Raw genomic sequence first — 18628 nt, forward strand, 5'->3', positions numbered from 1 at the left:
TTTTGTGAGATTACTTGACATTCTTTATTTATTTTACAACAATATTATTAGTATTATTTTTTTCACACCAGGTTATACGACTAAAACGTTGTATTGTATACGTGAATTAAAAATCCTGACCAACACGTTCAGCCAGCGCGTATTCCCGCGGATCTAGTTGTAATGGCCCTCCCGGTGCAGGGTGGCCTTTAGGGGGCACTGTTGCCCAGTGAATACCCGGCCTGCGGACGCTGCAGCAGACTGCAGCCCCTGTGTTGGTTAGGGCACGGTGGGCCGTGGGTGCAGCCCCTACTAAATCACGGCCCCCTGCTGAACAAGGACATCAGATAAAGGTCTCTTCCCAAAGATTTGTAGACCCAGTGATTGCAATAGTGCAGGTTACAGAAATAACTGTTTAATTAAGGGAGTTGTTCCTCTTGTAACACCTAGCAACAAGTCTGAGTAGCTTCTCTCTGCTGGGTCGTTGGTGTAAAAATAATATATTTCTGTTCCATGTTTATTTAAGGAACATTGGCCCTCTTAAAAATCACGCACTTATAATGTTGGATATGCAACATTTTTGATTTTAGAAAATGTCAAATGTAATCAATAAAGATTATTGCTAGTGAGAATATTAATTAGAATCGGTTGCTCTTGTTAAAAAATGTAATTAACAAAAATATTTATAATCAGTTCTGAAAAAATAAAATCCTAAGTGGGACGCGGTTGACCGAGGCTCTCCTCCAGTGAACACCACACCTATATATCATGTGTCTCTGCTTTGGATTTATAGATAGGGAGCATCAGAAGAGAGTGATAAACAGAGATAAGGCTCTATCAATTATATGATTGCCATAATTAACAAGCCTATCGTTAAAGGAAAATCAATAAACCAAGACTGGGATTAAAATATAGTCCATACATTATCCAAGGTTTTACAAGGAACGGATGAAACGGCCTCATATACCGAGCTCCGTGCGTTACCATGGGAACCACTGGCTCTGGGTGGATTTAAAGAAGCAGCATCCCCATATAGTTCTCCTTCCACACCACTGAAGCCTAATTAACTCATTAATGTGGATTCACTTGGAAATGTCTGTGCCATGTGAACTCGGGGGGGAAAAAGATGGAATCGAGAAATAAATGATCACGTTTTCCTCCCGTTTACTTCTTCAAGCAGATGAGAACAGAACACAAGACATCTATTATTCACATCAACAGTAAAGTATCCATGAAGGTCAGCCTTTAGTTTTCCGGCTTCCTTGCACTGATTTGAATATTTACATCGAGATGGGGGTCCGCGAGACGTGTGCAGAGCTTTGCTGCGAGAACGGGCAGTGTGGTGGTATAACAGTGCTTCATTCAATGCAGGCATCCAGAAGAGATAAAGATGGTAATAGAGAACGGGCCAAACCGCAGCTCCCTGCAGGGGCTGGTATATGTGAGGAGAGGGGGAAAGGGAATGGCGGTGCTTTGGGTTTAATATGACAGGAAAATGAAGTTCTGTGAGGAAGCCATGTTACCCAACCCAAAGCCTAGTGAGACACAGACATCTCCATGCATTTATTACCCCAGCTACGGGGACGGCGAGATGGGGGTAATACATCAATATACAAGGCATAGATCATAACTCTACGCATGGCCACAACGAGGAACTGTCCTGTTTCTACGTTTTCCCGTGAATCCGGGGTTCGGTGAAGAGACGAAGAGCAAGCGCGTGAAGGTTGAGTTGAAGGTGAGAAATGTTTGGAGGTGCAAAGATCATGAATCTCTGGTCCATCTCTGAGGAGCGGAGCGTGCGTGGGGGTGATCTTAAGAAGGGGTGATGGGTGGAGGAGGGCGAGGAGCTGTCTGAGGCGGGACGGAGGGGTGTGGCCGCAGCAGAACGGAGGACAATGACCAGGGATGGAGGGAGGACCAGACGAGGAACAGGTAGAAGGAGAGGGCTGGGGGCAAGTGTGAAGCGCTAGGGGCAGCCCTGCGTAATTAAAAAATAAAAACTATACATGTGGCGTGGCCTCTGGCCTTCTTCATATCTTGAACATTTCTAATTAAAAGAGATAAAGAGTGACGGAGGCATCAATCCCCCACTGATTTCCCAGTTAAGGTTTTAGAGGGGGCTGTAAACTAGGCAGCCTGGCATCATTGATTTTATAATTAGCTATTGTCACTTCAGACTGAAGATGGAGGGCGCGTGGTTGGAGGGGCAGCGAGGAGAGTGAAACAGGTTAGTGCTGGAGGGGGGACGCGAGCAGGCCAAAGGTGAGGAGGGGGTGCAACAGAAGTAGGTAATGATCCCCGTGGAATAGGCCATGATGTTAACAGCCAGTGAAATGTCATGTGGGAATTAGAATATTACTGTGATCTTACGGCAAAGGAAAAACACATAACACGACACAATGGATACGTAAACTGTCTTTATTATAGAGCCACACCCCAATCCGTTTTTTACTGTAAGAATACACATGTTTAACATGTAGGATAACAACCTTCACGAGCAAAACTCCAAAACAAACCACACACACACTGCTGCTTCTGCTTTATTGCGATCAGATAACCCGGATGAGCAGCACCCAACTGTAACAGAAAGAGGGCCGTTATCTGAGAACTTTCCTCAGATACAGTCCGCACAAGGACCAACAATCAAAACAAAATGAATCGGGTATATACCAGGATTCTCACCACCTTGCTACTTGGCGTGTATACACATATTGTTAAACCACATATCTTGTAACGAAAGGGGGGAAGGTTGTAATTATTCTTTAAACCTGCACCGTAACTTTTTCAAAGCAGCAATAACTTTTGCTCAAAGATGTTAGAATTTTTTGAGGGTCCAAACAATCCGCCAGTGGAGAATTATTGTTCTTTCTAACTTTTCCATTCGGATGGTCTGTTGAGGCGATAACATCTAAATTACATCAGAACGGGTGGCTGCATTTTGTGTTAAAAAGCATATACTTCATAATTAAGGCTGGCATTAGTTCTTGGAATCAATATATTAAAATACTGGAAAACCTAGAATCCGATATACAAACAGAATGCAGAAAAGCAAACACGAGATTAATTATTTGAGTCAACAAACCAAAACACACATATAAAGGAGATTATTATCAAGACAAAAAAAATCTGAAAAAGGCATATATCAGCCATTCCTCTCAACTTCTATATAAAAACAGGGTGCAAATACAGCAAATACAAATTAAAATGATTATTAAAATTGTCAAGCGATTATTTCTTAGCCACACAAATAAAAACAAGTCATTGGTCAAATGTTGTGAAAACCTACAACTTGTTTTAAGCTAAATGTGAATATAATGTCATTGCAATATAACTTATGAGTTAATAAGCACTGATCAAGTGGTGAGCAACATTGGTTATCAAGAGATGTATTGCAAAATGCTAGGGATATTTAAACCTCAACTCCTAATTTCAATATCTATGAAGTATTTATACCTTAAAATATGTTTGAAGGAAACTCAAATGGTGGTCACCGTTGCATTGTTGTGGTGAGGATAGATTCCTTGCATATAACAAACTGAAGAGGATCTACTAACCAAACAGCAAAGAACGATCCTCTATTTTCAACCCTTTGTTAGATAGACTTCTGAACCATCAACTAATAAAAGCAGTTTATAGTTTATATTATCAATAAGAGAAGATAAGGCAGAAGGTAGCACTAATCACCTAATCTTAGTAACATCCATCCATCCAATCTATTATATCGCAAATATTCTTCACTGTGTTGTCACCTACTGCCTCGCTCTCTTTGGCCCTAATGTCTCAGAACGCATCCGCATAACTACAATCAACGGTGTATATATTAAGAATGAAAGTGCTTATTTTTCATTGAAAAGGGGGGAGGATAACGTAGAGGCCGACCCTTCATGTTTAAACGCCCAATCCTGCCTGGCTAAAGGCCGGTGTCTCTGACATGGTTCACATCTGCTTTGGAGAATTTAATGTTGACTTTCAGCAGTGTTTTCTAAGGAGGCAGCGGGCCGCACAGAACATGATAATTACAGTGGCAGCCATGACTCCTAATCACAGCCGTCATAAAAAAACAACAGAACACCAGCCGTAAAGCCCTCGGTGTAGTCATGATACGAGCGCACGCGTGTGTGTGTGTGTGTGTGTGAACTTCTCAAAACGCGAAACCCATTCTTCGGCGCCCCCACTGCGTATCAAGCTGTTTCGGTTGTGAACGTTGTAGTGTTTGCTTAACCGCCATAAAAGATTATGTCCCGAAAAACCGCTAAAGCAGGAACACCAGAAGCCCTACGGAGGGCGCCGGAGAGTTCAGAAGGCCTACAACGAACACGGGGCACATTTGTTCATACGGGGGGATAAGAATAATAACGGTTGTGAACGGCAATATCTGGCTGTTTTGTGCCTGCTAGTGTTTGTAAAGATAAAAATAAGTCCACATAAGTCTGGAGATCTGGCTGTTGAAGCAGCGCCAAGCCGCCGGGAGTCCGCGCGTTACCACAGGGCGGTGTGGGCCAGATCACTGCAGAAAGGGACATAAATCCAGTTGTTTTAACAGTGAAGAGAAAGGTGCTTTCTGGTAGAAAGAGGCGAGGATGAAAAGGGTGGGATGAATGTGGGGAGTGAGCTCTTTAATGACGCTGAAAATTGGCCCGTGACTGTGGTACGGCCCGGGGGGTAAATCACAGCTACGGCTTGCTGTCGGCGCGTCTGTCCCCTTGTCCCCCCATCCTGCAGCCCGCCCGCACCCCCGCCCGTCTTTGTCCCACTCAGTCTCCCCCCCCGCCCCCCCCCCACCCCGCCTCAGCCCCCCCCCACCCCGCCTCACCCCCGACCCAACTTTCATTTACGACCACATATTCAAAACTTCCATCTCTTAGCCGTGCTCACTCTGCCGCCATAAATAACCCGGCGGCGGTGGCTGCCCGTGCGTCTCTTCTGCGTGCGTTACCGAACCCTGCATTAGGTAGCGACTGGTTTCCGTTACCTGAAGATGGCGTCCGTGTGCTCGGGCAGCAGCGGCGCCGTCTCCTCCGCAGTGCTCTGGCTGGCGCACGGAGCCGCCTCAGAGCCCTCCTCCTGGGGGCAGAGGACGGACGCACGCAGGCACACTTAGACATATATCTGCGCGGCGGCCATTACCCTGTCATAACTAGCAGAGGCCTAATTGCCCTTCACAGATAATGCATGCAGCAAATGATCCACGGCCACTGCGTGACTAGCGTCCGGGGCAATCGGAGAGAGCATAAAACTCGTTTTCAGCGTCATATATAAACCGCTCAGCGAGGGCCCCCCCCAAACCCCCCGACGGTGTCTTACCGACTCGGAGCTGTGGGCCATGGCGTCGGTGCTGGCCTGCCGGGGTGCGGACAGAGGCGCGGGCTGGCTGATGACCACCGTGCCCCGGGCCAGCTCCCTCAGGGAGGGGGGGGGCGTGGCGGGCAGCAGGGGGTCCAGCTGGCCCTGCTCACACAGGCTGTAGTGGGCCAGCGGGCCCGGAGAGGGGGGGGCCGGCGGGGGCGGCTGCGCCTCGGGGCTCTCCTCCTCAGAGTCGGAGAGGGGGCTGTACGGCCGCCCTGGACACAAGGACAGTGGGGGGGGGGGGGGGGACTCAGTGGGAGGGGGGTGAATGGTGGTGCCTTAAGGTCCCATCTTGTCGGGAGCCCTGTTGGCGTGTCATCGTGCGGTGTGGTAGAATCATGAGTTGTGTGCGGTCGCGTGTCGACCTGTGGCTTCGTTCACCTGCAGGGGTCACGGAGGCCGTGCCGAAGCTGGGGTCCAGCATCAGACCCATCTTCTGTTCCACCATGCGGCTGTACTCCCTCAGGTCCTGGACGGGGGAACATCAACAAGATGACCCATCCCGGCACACACGCTATCTTTATCACTACGCTGCTTTCCAAAACGGTAAATGGACTGCATTTGTACGGCCTTACCAGTGGCCACTCAAAGCACTTTACCGGGGCTCGAACGAGCAACCTTCCAGTTACCAGCCAAGCCGCTCCACCTCCTGAGCCACATGCCGCCCGTGAATCCCATGAATCCCTTGAGTAAAAATGGGGTCCAGGTGGACCCCCTAACCCCCTGCCCCCAGCATCTGGGAGGCGTTTCTGACCTTCTTCTCCGCCAGCAGCTGCTCCTTCTCCTTCTGAGCCACCCGGACGCTGGCCTTCAGCTCCCGGAGCTCCCTGCGGGCCTCACTCAGCTGAACCTGCAAACGTGAACCGTTGGCATCTTTTAATGGGAAGCTTTGAAATAACATTCACACACAGGAAAGCATGCCCGCGCGTTGTATTTATTTAATTTATCGAAAATGTCATTACAAATTCTGTCCCCATCTGCACCCCAAGGTTGCCTAGCCCTGCAATTAGCGACTGCAGCGTGTTCCTGTTTGTTTCTGAAGATAACTTCAGGGATAAAGGGAGCCACTTAAACGACTATCGGCAGCAACATTGCTGATTGCGATATTTTGTAAATTTGTATCCTCCATATGAAAGTCTGGATATTGTGTCAAACCTACTTCACATGAGACGTTCCATAAAGATCCCAAATCATGCTTTTTTAGGGTTAATAATTGAATTGAGGGGTACTACTAGAATAGGGTTCCATGCCTGTATGTTAGAAATACCCCTTTGTAATTCTCTCACTGACTTCTGCACATCAGCCCCGCCCACCTCCGTCTGACATCACACTGCTCCGGAGGTGACGTTTGCTCAAACGTTGATTATTCTAGCTTAGCAGAGGTACAAGCATGACATCCCCCCTGTAACGTGTGGTGCGTTCTTGGGACCTGGTTCCTACCCTGTTGCAGTCCTTCTCTCTGCCCAGCTCCACCTCCACCTTCTCCCTCTCCATCCTCTCCTCCTGCAGCTGCTCCTCCGTCCTCTGGAACTCCACATTGACCTTCTCCAGGCGCTCACAATCCTTCTACCAGGGGGGGGGGGGGGGGGGTGCAGTTACTTTCCACACAGCAGAGTGGATTGCCACTACACTCTGAGCTCTAAGCTTCCATGGGCGAGCAATGACTGGATCGGCCTCTTCAAGGTAATACTGTTGCCTTCGACCACTTCATTCACTCAAAGGGTAATATCGCACGGTGATTAAGTGTGTGTGTGTGTGTGTGTGTGTGTGTGTGTGTGTGTGTGTGTGTGTGTGTGTGTGTGTGTGTGTGTGATACATCAGTCAGAGGGGTCACGCGACTAAAGGAAATCATACTCTTTATAACACATGGTGTCTTCATGCACAGATGATAAGCACGGTGTTCCACTTCTTCATCCTCAAAGCAGGACGAAGTGCCATGTCACAATATAAGGCCGTACAGCCGCAGAACGTAGGGCTGTACAACAACACACCTTTAGGCTGTACAGCAACACAACATACGCACAACAACCACATGCGTACCTCGGCCGTGTGCTGCAGGTGCTGCTGCTCCTGGGCCCAGTGGGCCCGGGCCTCCCTGAAGGCCAGGCTGGAGTCGGCCAGCTGCAGTGTGAGCTGGGCGGCCTGCAGCCGGGCCTGGTGGACCTCCGCCTGGCCGTGGTCCCTCTTGGTCACCGTGGCGCTCAGGTCCGCCTTCAGGCCGTCGACGGTGCGCTCACTGGCGCTCAGACGCTCGCGCAGGCCGCGCATGTCCTTCAGCGCCGCCTCGCTCTCCGTCTGAGGGGGGGCACACAGGGGGAGAGGGTGGTGGCTACACAACTTACACACCATGAAAGTGTACAAACAAACAGTTCTGGGGGGGGCTGGGAAAATGCTTAACGTCATGCGAGCGCCCGCTGTCTGTCCACACGAACAAACCTTGCGCAATATAGGGGGATTATTTATTTATCAACACGGCGGATGCGTGCACAGAATGATCACAAAAAGAACATTTGTTTGACCATGTTGTCAGCTTACTGTTACATTAAACTGTAATCAGAAACCGCGGTTATATGCTATAGACCCTATAGTATCTGTGGTATAAAGGCGAATTTCAAATCATAAATATGTACACTTTATGTTGGAAGTATAGACCGTCGCGACTCCCATGAAACGAATGGCACAGTGATTATTCTTCAAAACGAGAGCCGGTAAATTGTGAAAAATGAATTAAACTGTTGTTTTGAAAGGAACAGGAAGTCGCTCGTGTTATTCGTTGTTGTTGATTCAGAGGACTCTGATTGGCTTGCTTGGCTTTATCCTTCTCACTACACTGCCGCCCATAGGTTTGGCGTAGTTATAATGGCGCTCGACGGCGTATGTTTGCGGGTTGATGTAAATGACAACTTTTTTGAAAACGATGTTGTGTGCACAATGTTATTTTTGAAAACGGAGGAGGGGAAATATTTGTTTCCCTAAATACCCTGCTATGCATAAACGTGGCCTATGGGTCGATATCTACCACTCGTTGTCGGTCTCCTCTCACTGCTGGCTGGGTCCCATGTCTGACCTCTTTGCGGTGGGCCGTGGTGAGCTTGTGGGTGAGGGTGCTGATGGTGTTCTGCAGCTGCAGCACGCTGGTGTCCCTCTGGGCCAGGGAACTCCTCAGGACCTGGAACTCCTTGGCCAGCGTCCGGAGCTCAGCCTCGGTGTGGTCCAACTTGGTCTGGGATCAAATGGAAAAAAGTCTCCATCATATTTTTGAAAAGTAAGTGACATTGACCCTCATGTGTGTAGTGCCAGGAAAAGCATTGGCTTTGTAGTAAAAGATAAGAACGTTCAGTACCTGCAAGTCTTTTTTCTCAGTATCTTCTTCTTTTTTCTGTGTTGCTGACCTCTTGGTTCTCTCCTTGAACCTGTACACACAGATCGATAAAGTATCGCTCTTAGGCCAAACCAAGAACTTTACTCAATCAAGGCAGAAGTCAAGGGAAAACCGGCCAACTGCACGATGATCTCTCTCACCTGTCCAGCTCGGTCTCTCTGTCTGCAGCCCTCTGTGCTAGGGTCTTAATGTCTTCCTCCAGCTCTCTGATTCGCAGCTCGCCTGCCTCCTTCAGGGCCAATAAGGCACCTTGCTGCTCCACTAGATAATCCCCCAGAGCTTGTTCCTCCTTACAAAGAAAAGGCATTTCACAATAGACATATATATATTGTGTGATTTGGTTTCATAAGTGTGAACGTACAGGATGTGACTTTAAAGTGAACGATTATCTAGGCTATTCTTATTTTAAAGTTTTAGTTTCCAAAGTAATAAATCATATTTGTGAAGTTGGCAAGTATGCAGAGCGCGGCAGAAGGGAAGGGAGTCACTTCCCCTCCCCTTCCTACCTTTTGTCTCAGTTCCATCTCCACCACGCTGTCCTGGCTCCTGTGCAGCTCATCCTGCAGCCGGGCCGTGGTCCTCTTCAGCTCCCGGCGCTCCGTCTCCCAGGCCACCCTGGCCCGGGCGTAGCGCTCCTCCTCCCGCTCCTGCTTCCGGACCAGCCCCTCTTGGGCCTGCAGAAGCTCGGCGCGCTCCTGCAGACACGCCTGGAGCCGACTCTGACAGACACGGGGATCATGAGAGCACGTGATCAGCGAGTGGAGCATCGAGCATTTATTGTATTTTTTAGCAGGCCAGTAAACATTTTTCTTTTTTCTTCATTTTACAAATGCTTGTTCATCCCACTAAACTGAAAGGAGCCACATGACGCGCTCTTAGATCTCTTGTGCTCTTAACGTGTGCCCACCTGCAGCAGCTCAGCCCTGGGGACCACCAGCAGCATGTCCGTGGAACCCTCCTCGCCGGGGCCCCCCTCCTCCAGAGTCACCAGCTCCTCCAGGGGTTCAGGGGCGCCGAACGTGAAGGCAGGGCTGCGTGAGCACACCTCCCCCTTACTGTCCACGTACACAAACTGGTACTCCTCCGAGCTGGGCCTCGGGAGGTAGGAGGCTGGGGATATCGGGAAGGAAAATCAAATGAATAAAACCCAATTGTTTGCATATGAAAGGGCAAATGCAAATGCAAGTGCAAATGCTATTTTATGTAAAGTAAAAGGAGAAGTAAGCAAGTATGGATTGTTTGCTTTCACCGATCCAGATTCAACCGGCATTTCTGTCAATGAAAAGAGAGGTGTAGGAAATAACGGTAGGAGATTTGAGCTCATATTAAAAAGGTTATGAGGCATATCCTAACTCCCTGAAACAAGCCCATGCGACAGCACTGGTAGTTTCGCTTTGCTTCCACATCGCTGGGGAACAGGAAACCATCAGGGTTTGTTCTTTAACACTGGTTACCAGTCGCTAACCTCCCGCTAAAGCAGGGCAATGGGGACGCATTTTAGCAAATGATAAATCAGTGTGACAGAGGTCCGTGTGACTCCAGCTGGGGACCACCCAACCCTTATTCGGCAGCACCCTGTCAGCGGTGACACAGGGCACCGGTACCAGCGTGTCGTCTGTGATCTCAGTCCGGCTCTGAGCTACTGCCTCCAATGTGCCCTAACTCAACCCCTGCTCTCAAATGCTAATTAATTCAAGCCATGTTGGTGATGGGCTTAAAATCTCTGCAAGACAGGAAAAGAGAAACAGGAAACACTTTTTTTTTTTTTCCTAAAGCCGTATATTGTTTTATTTTCCTCTGGGCTCCCCGGTGGGGAACACTCTGCGTGACATATCTATCACTAACAATAAAGTTTCCTGGACGCTACACACCAGCCGCAAGCCTGCTCCTCACAAGAGTAATTCAATTTACGAAAAGATCAATCCAGCGCACGGAAGGTTTTATTTGACTTGGCCAGAGCAATAGTAGCGATTACGACCGGCTATGGGATATAAAATACAATTACAAAGCAAGGAAGTTAGTACCCTGGAACTGCACACAGCAGTTGACATCTCTGCCCTCCTGGTTGTCAGCGGGGACTGAGGACCAGACGAATGTGTGGTAGTCCCTGACCGACGACCACCCCACCTGAGGAACCCCCACACACACACACACACACTTAATCACCGTGCGATATTACCCTTTGAGTGAATGAAGTGGTCAAAGACAACAGTATTACCTTGAAGAGGCCGATCCAGTCATTGCTCGCCCATGGAAGCTTAGAGCTCAGAGTGTAGTGGCAATCCACTCTGCTCTGTGGAAAGTAACTGCACCCCACGTTTTGAAACTCCACCAGCCAAGCCGTTTCCATGGCAACACGAAAGCAAGGAGGCACAGTTATACCTGTTGGAGACGATATGGGATGAAAAATAAATAAATTGCGAAATGTAAACACATCCACTGAGGTAGTTTAAAAGAGTAAAAAACAAATAGGTGATAGGTGAGCACTGGGGAATGGAGAGAGAGAGAGAACACCCGGTGAATGTGTACTCAAAGTAAGGAGATACTCTGACTTAGCACACCATGTGTTCCAAACCTCAATGGCAGCAGGGAGGTCTCGGCCAACATGACACACGACACCTCGACATAACATGACCGTCACCAGCCTTATTTCAGTCTTCTCCACCGGTGGGTACTGTAGGTTGTGCACGTCATTTAATTTTAACACATCCTTTCCAACAGTAGTTACAGAGTTGATAGACTAGTAGATAGATAGAACGCGTGAGGGCTAGAGAGCTGGGTGGATGGATGGACGGAAGCATGGATAATGTAAATGTCATTAAGGATTACCAATATAATAGATTGGCTAATAAATATATGCGTCAAAGGCTTTATTGAGCATATTCTTATCAATTTACTTTAGTAAAATAAAACGTTATTAAATAAAAAACAATCTAACGTTAGAGGTGACACTTGTAGGCCTACACCACAAACGATTATAAACAATTAAATATTTTTTATTGAGCAGAGAATTGATCAGCGTTAATGGAAAACTGTGGGTTTGAAAGCCCTAATCACGTGTCTCCAAACTTGAAAACATAGATTTATAAGACAAGAGTAAAAATCGATTGTGAAGTGTCCGTAGGATGCACATGCAACCTAAAGACACTTCACAAACGCATTTTTTACAACGTGGTCCAGAGAGCTCCCATTACACCGACACCTAGGGCCCGGAGAACGCTAATAGCGGAGGACATGCGTGACTACAACAAGTAACAGTAGAACCGAGTGTGTAAGTACAAATCCACAAACACGATGTGTTTGCAAAATGTGTGTCACTGGATACAGTGCAGATAATGAGCTGTTAAGTCGTGCTATGTTAATTGGAGACGTCAACTGCGCAGTTATTTTCTAGGACACTTCGAATGAACCTCTTACCTTTTCCTCGCCTTTAGGTAAACGTAATATTCAGACGGATATGGAGATATGTGTCGCAAAAACCACATGGAAACCAAATACCAGCTGCTGTCTTCTCTTCTCTGTGTTTGGTTCGAGCGTTACAGCATAAAACAATAACAAAAACAAAGCAACGAACAAGCATGACGGCCCACAGACAACCACATAGTTGGGATTTGTAGTTTTAAAGTCTGGCACGCTAGCAGGAAAATCTATTAATAAACTACAATACCCATAGACAAAAGAGAATTCCAGGATTCACGTCAAACGGAATGGTTGACCACCGTTGTATTTCTCACCGGTTTGGGGAGCGCGCTGCACCATGGATGTGTGTTGGTAAGTCCCCAACAAAACAAAGACTCCAGCGGTGGGCTAAAATATTGCAAAAATAACTGTTCGGCATGGACGCATATTTTGACTGCGAACAATGTGTTCCCTCCAGTTAACAAGTGTATCTATTTGTACAAATTAAACGCTAATTAATTCATCGCTGTAGATCTTTTTTTGTGCATTTTCACTTGTAATATCATGTAATACTACTAATAATATAATAATATAAAAATGCATGGTTACCAATATAATATGGCTACTTTGGTTAATGCATGTGCCTATTATAAACACTTCTCTCTCCATCCATCCATTACTTTAAAGATTTGGCACGTCGAGGCACCATAGTTCTCCGCTGGGTTGTAAATAAACAGAGCCTACATAAAACCCAAGAACAATAAAAAGATGGGGCTGGACACCAGATGGCAGTACATCATCTTGAATACCCATTGACTAATCAAGGCAAACGCACATTTTGTACATATAGGCCTACCAAATAAATATGACCAGCTAACGAAAGTGTGAAGAGTAACCATGAATGTTTTTTAGGTTAGCCTTCGATACATATAACAACCCATCACGTAGAATTAGAACATCGCTATGGCACAAACATTGGCATGAGCACAAACCTTATGGGAGAATACAGGACACTTTGCCTCTCAACAATCATCAGGACCTGCTTGAATGGGCCACACTGGGGGCCACACTGGAGAGCCACACTGAAGGCCACGCTGGGGGCCACACTGGAGAGCCACACTGGGGGCCACACTGGGGGAACACTGGGGGCCCCCAGTGTGGCCCCCAGTGTGGCTCTCCAGTGTGGCCTCCAGTGTGGCCCCCAGTGTGGCCCCCAGCGATGATATATTAATCATAATTATGATAATTTAATATTTATCTCACTTTGTGTATCTGGGCAACCCAGTCGCCAAAAGCATTCGTTGACAGTTTACGTTTTCGTGAACATTGGATTACGTCGCATTTCAACATAAAAGAGCGTCTATAGGCCTATCTACAGGATCCGCTCGTAGCTCTGTGGAGGCGACGGAAGAAGGCACAAACAACAAGGTTATTTTTATAAAATAGCCTACATAAATTCCTGGTTATATACAATACATAAATTATAATTATTTGGAAACTTCCCATCGCTGCCAGTACGGGGATGGTGACGGTGATGCAGGGTTGCAAGCTTCACGGGTTGTTTTAAAAACGGAGTCGCGGGTGTAAACCTCAAACGCGCGGGTCACGGTTTTCTTGGCTACTTTCAAAACTCACCGCAGAAACAGTTGTGGTGTAATATGTATTATTGAATCTTTATGAAAACACAGTCAGAACTATTAAACACCAGAGTATGGTCGGGGTTGTGCAGTGGACACTAGGGATGGGCAAAATGATTCTTTTCCGGGAACTAGTTCTTTCAGTTCAGTTCACTACAACGATTCGTTTGTTTGATTCGTTCGTTACGTCAGATTACGTCATTTGACAGGGAATCTCACAGGTGTCTGCCCCCCCCCCCCCACCCGCGAACGGCCCTGAGCATAATTTAAGCAATTTCTAGGCTCTACCCCCGTGAAAATCGACAAGATACACGATATAGTATAACCAAAGGTCCCATCAATATTTATACCACTTGCTTACTCTATATGTCATTCATGGTTTGATATTTGCAGTTTAATTTCTTTGTTTGTTCTTGAATTGACATAGAATGGAGCAAAGACTCCTGGGATTGGGAAATGCATTTATCCAATAGCAGATGGAGGTCAAGTCTATTTTCGGAAATGTAGGGGGATATATGAGTGGCCCCACGTCGAATGGTATGGCCCAAGATACGTCAGACAGAGAAAGCGTGCAATTTCGACGGTACAACCTTGTCATTTGTTTACCCAGGTGCCATGGCAACACCATTCCTACCTCTCATTGGCTGAATCTTTGAGAACGTTGTAGACTCAATCGATATAAGGTTGCGGGGAGACAAAGCTCTGTTCGTTTGTATATTTTATTTACGTGACCATATTTTTGTTTAATGTTAAAAAAAAAGAATCAAAGAACCAGTTCTTCTTGTTTTGGGGAACCAGTTCTTGTCGTTCACGTTCGGGATTCGTTCGTTGTGAACGAATCGGTCGCGACCGACTCATACCTAGTGGACACACATGCACACACACACACACGCGCACACGCACACGCACACAATGCATTTCGCTGCTAAAACAACAACAACAATTTTTAAATTTTAATTTGGGCTGCTTCTAGGACATTTTGGGTGGATTTTGAACGGTATGTGGGCAGGACGTTTTTGCAGGACCTGGCAACCCTGCGCTGTTGCCCGAGGAGCTGAAATGCTCCGGAACAGATCTGGATCCATGGCCCAAAGACTTGTATGCCCCCCCCCCCTTCAATAAATACTACGGCAGAATAAAGAATAAATTCATGCATTATCATTCAACTTGAACATGTGTTTTTACAATATATTTGGCGGAGGGATGATGTGTGTTGGCCAACCCGGAAGTGAGCGTCGCCCTGGGTTCCCTTGACAACAAGCCAACGGGTTTTTCCATTGGATTTTGGATTATTGCAGAACATTTTGCATTTTTGAACCACCTTCTCAAAAACTGAAAAATAAATAAATAAATAAAAATAACCGTGCTCCAAAGGACGAAATGTAAACCAATGCATTCTGAATGGGAGTGTTTCTCCGATATTTCCATGCTACACCGAACGAAATGTAAACCCATGCAAATGAAGGCTCCATGGTCATGATAATTTAAATATAATTAATCAAGAGTGTGTAGGGTGGTATTCTATTTTTTTCAACAGGGCTGCGTCCACATCACTTGACTGTCATGGTTGCTATGGTGGTTGCTATCGACCGCCCCCTCTAATCCTTACATGGCTCTAAAAACCACGCGGCAAAGGAGCTGCCGTCAATTGTGTTGTTTTTGTCGTAAACTAGGGTCCGATGGTTAAAATATAGACTGATATTCCAAGGTATCCTTAAAAGGCACCTTGGATGTTTTTATTTTCTGCAGTTTAGACTTCTCCTATAACCTATTTTTGAAAGCAAAACACCAAACTCATTGATTTAACGAGGCAGGTTTATTTGAAAAAATTTATTAAATAAATATTTGTGAGAGGTCATTCCATCTCCTGAGTTTGCTTCCTATTTATGTCTAGTGTACACCCCTACTGCCTAACATTTTCAAGTAAGCTATACCTTAGGGTCTCTTATATATCAAAGGGGGTCACAAAGGACGCATACGCATCAACCTGTGACTCCAGCCCTGCAGGAAATGACTCAGCAAGTGCTCCATCTCGTTGCACCTGCACCCAGAGGCTCGCTTGCAAGATTTTGGCCTGAAGTTCTTCCCAGACCTACACCGTAGCCATCCAACCCTGCATATCTGAGAATCAGGCCTCTCTTTAATAATGACAAAAAGTTATGAGAGAAGTACACATTAACTTTTGTTATCTCATAAGCGGCGTGGTGCCGGCTCCTTTTGACCTTTTGACCCCAGACTTCTGGGGGAATAGCTGAATCAATTCATTAGTCAATCAGAAGTATGTCAATATCTTCCCGGTGGCGTAAGAGGGCGAACAAGGTGTCCTTCAACATCTACGCTTCCAGGCGATTGCAACGGTGCCCCACATGAGCATATTCGAAAATGTTTAATGGTAGTAATTAGCTGTCGAAATTGGAGGCCTTAATCAATAATGAGCAGCTATTGATTTGCTTCCCGATAGAAATTTATGACAAATGACATGTTATTTAGCATCTACACGTTGAGCTGAGTCCAACGACACCAAGCATGACACTCTAGCAAATGGTGTACCATGTATTTTACATGGTACACCTATGGTCTAGGACATGATCTCGGTGTGGCAAGAGGGCGAGCTTGATCTCATTGGACTCAGCTTAACGTGTAGATGCTAAATAACATGTAATTTGTCAAAAATCTCCATCGGGAAGCAAATCTATAGCTGGTCATTATTGATAAAGGCCTCCAAAATCGACAGCTAATTACTACGCCGAAACATATTCAAATATGATCATGTGTGGCACTGTTGCAATCGCCTCGAAACGTAGATGTCAAAGGACACCTTGTTTGCCCCGTTACGCCACCGGGAAGATATTTTCATACTTCTAATGGATTGTTTCATATTTTAAGGTTCTCGGAGTGAGACTTTAAGCGGCTGCAGCAGAAGTGTTGAGACGAAAGATGATATCAAGACATTTATAGAATATTTCCATTCACATTATGATTCTTCGTCATAACTATCCAACCAAACATCCTTCACATTCACCGAGCGAAGATTATGAAAGTCCAGGCCCCCCCTTCCTGCACTCGGGGTCCGACTGGGCCAAGTTTCGGTGCGGGGCTCCCAGTTAGGCCATAGAATTCCTGCCCTCGGGGTCCGACCGGGCCAAGTTTCGGTGCGGGGGTCTCAGTTAGGCCATAGAATTCCTGCCCTCGGGGTCCGACCGGGCCAAGTTTCGGTGTGGGGGTCCCAGGTAGGCCCTAGAATAAGGTATTCAAATTTCAGGGGGGTAGGACCATCTTATCTCAAAAACTGTTTTTCCACCACATTCTGAACTACTAAGTCTTGCAGGCAACACTTCTGAGGGGCTTTGTCCAAATAACAGTCCATTTGGAAAAACTTTTTTTCTCTAAGGGCTAGAACTCCAAATCTCTGATATGTCGTTCTTGGGACACCGGGAAATGTGTGTAAACATTTTAGCATCCTTAGCTATCTCGAAAAGGCCGGAAAGGGGGCGTGACCTCCAACAGTAGGGTAAATGTACATAAGACATAGGTTCGTTTCTAGTCCCCATTTTTTGTGGGATGGAGGTGTACATTTGTGGCTTAAGGTGTGTAGACACAGCTGGCCTGTGGCCACGTTCTAGAAGTCTGGGGTCAAAAGGTCGAAAGGAGCCGGCACCACGCCGCTTATGAGATAACAAAAAGTTAATGTGTATTTCTCTTGTAACTTTTTGTCATTATTAAAGAGAGGCCTGATTCTCAGATATGCAGGGTTGGATGGCTACGTTGTGGTTCTGGGAAGAACTTCAGGCCAAAATCTTGCAAGCGAGCCGCTGGGTGAGGTGCAACGAGATGGAGCACTTGCTGAGTCATTCCCTGCAGGGCTGGAGCCACAGGTTGATGCGTATGCGTCCTTTGTGACCCCCTTTGATATATAACAAATATATATAACCCCCTTTGACACCTCATCCCTAACTCTCCACCTCAAGCTGGTGTGTAGTGAGCGTTCTGGCACCGATTGGCTGCCGTGCATCACCCAAGTGGGTGCTACATATTGGTGGTGGTTAGTGAGGTCCCCCCTTCACTTTAGGCGTCTTTGAGTGTTATTAATTATTATTAATGTTTAACCTCTGTTTTCCTTTTATTCCTAGTCTGTTTTACATAGTTTTGAATGATGACTATATGCTCTGTAAGGTGACCTTGGGTGTCTTGAAAGGCGCCTCTAAATTAAATGTATTATTATTATTATTATTATTATAAGAGACCCTAAGGTATAGCTTACTTGAAAATGTTAGGCAGTAGGGGTGTACACCAGACATAAATAGGAAGCAAACATGTATGGAATGACCTCTCACAAATATTTATTGAATAAATTGTTTCAAATAACCCCGCCTCGTTAAATCAATGAGTTTGGTGTTTTGCTTTCAAAAATAGGTTATAGAAGAAGTCTAAACTGCAGAAAATAAAAACATCCAAGGTGCCTTTTAAGGATACCTTGACTTGGGGACGCTGCTGTCATTTTCTTCAGCACAAGAGACTTGATCAACGGGCCTAGTTCAAATGACTCTGTACGTCATTGTCTGCCTGCCGTCGCTTCCCTGTCGTCATTGTGTTAAACCAGCCAATAGCGCGCCAAGGGGAAGAGCCAGCTTGGTGATTGGCTCCCGCAAAAACGTATCGGAAGCAGAAAGAAATGTATTGCTCCTCTCCAGACCCTTGTGCAGAGCGAACTCAAAATGCCGGCAAAATGGCCGGGGCTACCCAGTCTACCTAACTGCACCTGCACTACCGGACCTAATCGTACTGGGCCTAACTGCACTACCTGGTGGAAACGGGCCATTACATGCACCTTACTGGCATCACAAGAAGACCATTACCTGCATGCGATTCAGGATGGAACGTTCAC

The 18628-nt window shown here is 46.5% G+C and overlaps 1 protein-coding gene across 3 annotated transcripts; it reads right to left on the reverse strand.

Moving 5' to 3' along the window:
* Positions 1-2381: 2381 nt before the first annotated feature.
* Positions 2382-12580, reverse strand: calcoco1a (calcium binding and coiled-coil domain 1a). 3 transcript variants are annotated; one of them, XM_060064918.1, is made up of 15 exons: positions 12442-12580; positions 10926-11089; positions 10732-10834; positions 9615-9817; positions 9214-9426; positions 8848-8996; positions 8669-8738; positions 8393-8548; positions 7366-7620; positions 6766-6891; positions 6080-6175; positions 5707-5794; positions 5284-5540; positions 4952-5043; positions 2382-4486 (listed from the first exon to the last, which is right to left on the reverse strand). In XM_060064918.1, exons 1-15 carry the CDS (start codon positions 12464-12466, stop codon positions 4459-4461), a joined length of 2025 nt encoding a protein of 674 aa, XP_059920901.1. In that variant the 5' UTR covers positions 12467-12580; the 3' UTR covers positions 2382-4458. The 3 variants fall into 3 exon arrangements, with proteins under 3 accessions (XP_059920901.1, XP_059920908.1, XP_059920915.1); XM_060064925.1 differs by lacking the exon at positions 12442-12580 and adding an exon at positions 12125-12321; XM_060064932.1 differs by lacking the exon at positions 12442-12580 and adding an exon at positions 11283-12118.
* Positions 12581-18628: the final 6048 nt, after the last annotated feature.

This window comes from Gadus macrocephalus, chromosome 1 (genome assembly GCF_031168955.1).
Source record: "Gadus macrocephalus chromosome 1, ASM3116895v1".
In the NCBI taxonomy this organism is placed as follows: Eukaryota; Metazoa; Chordata; class Actinopteri; order Gadiformes; family Gadidae; genus Gadus; species Gadus macrocephalus.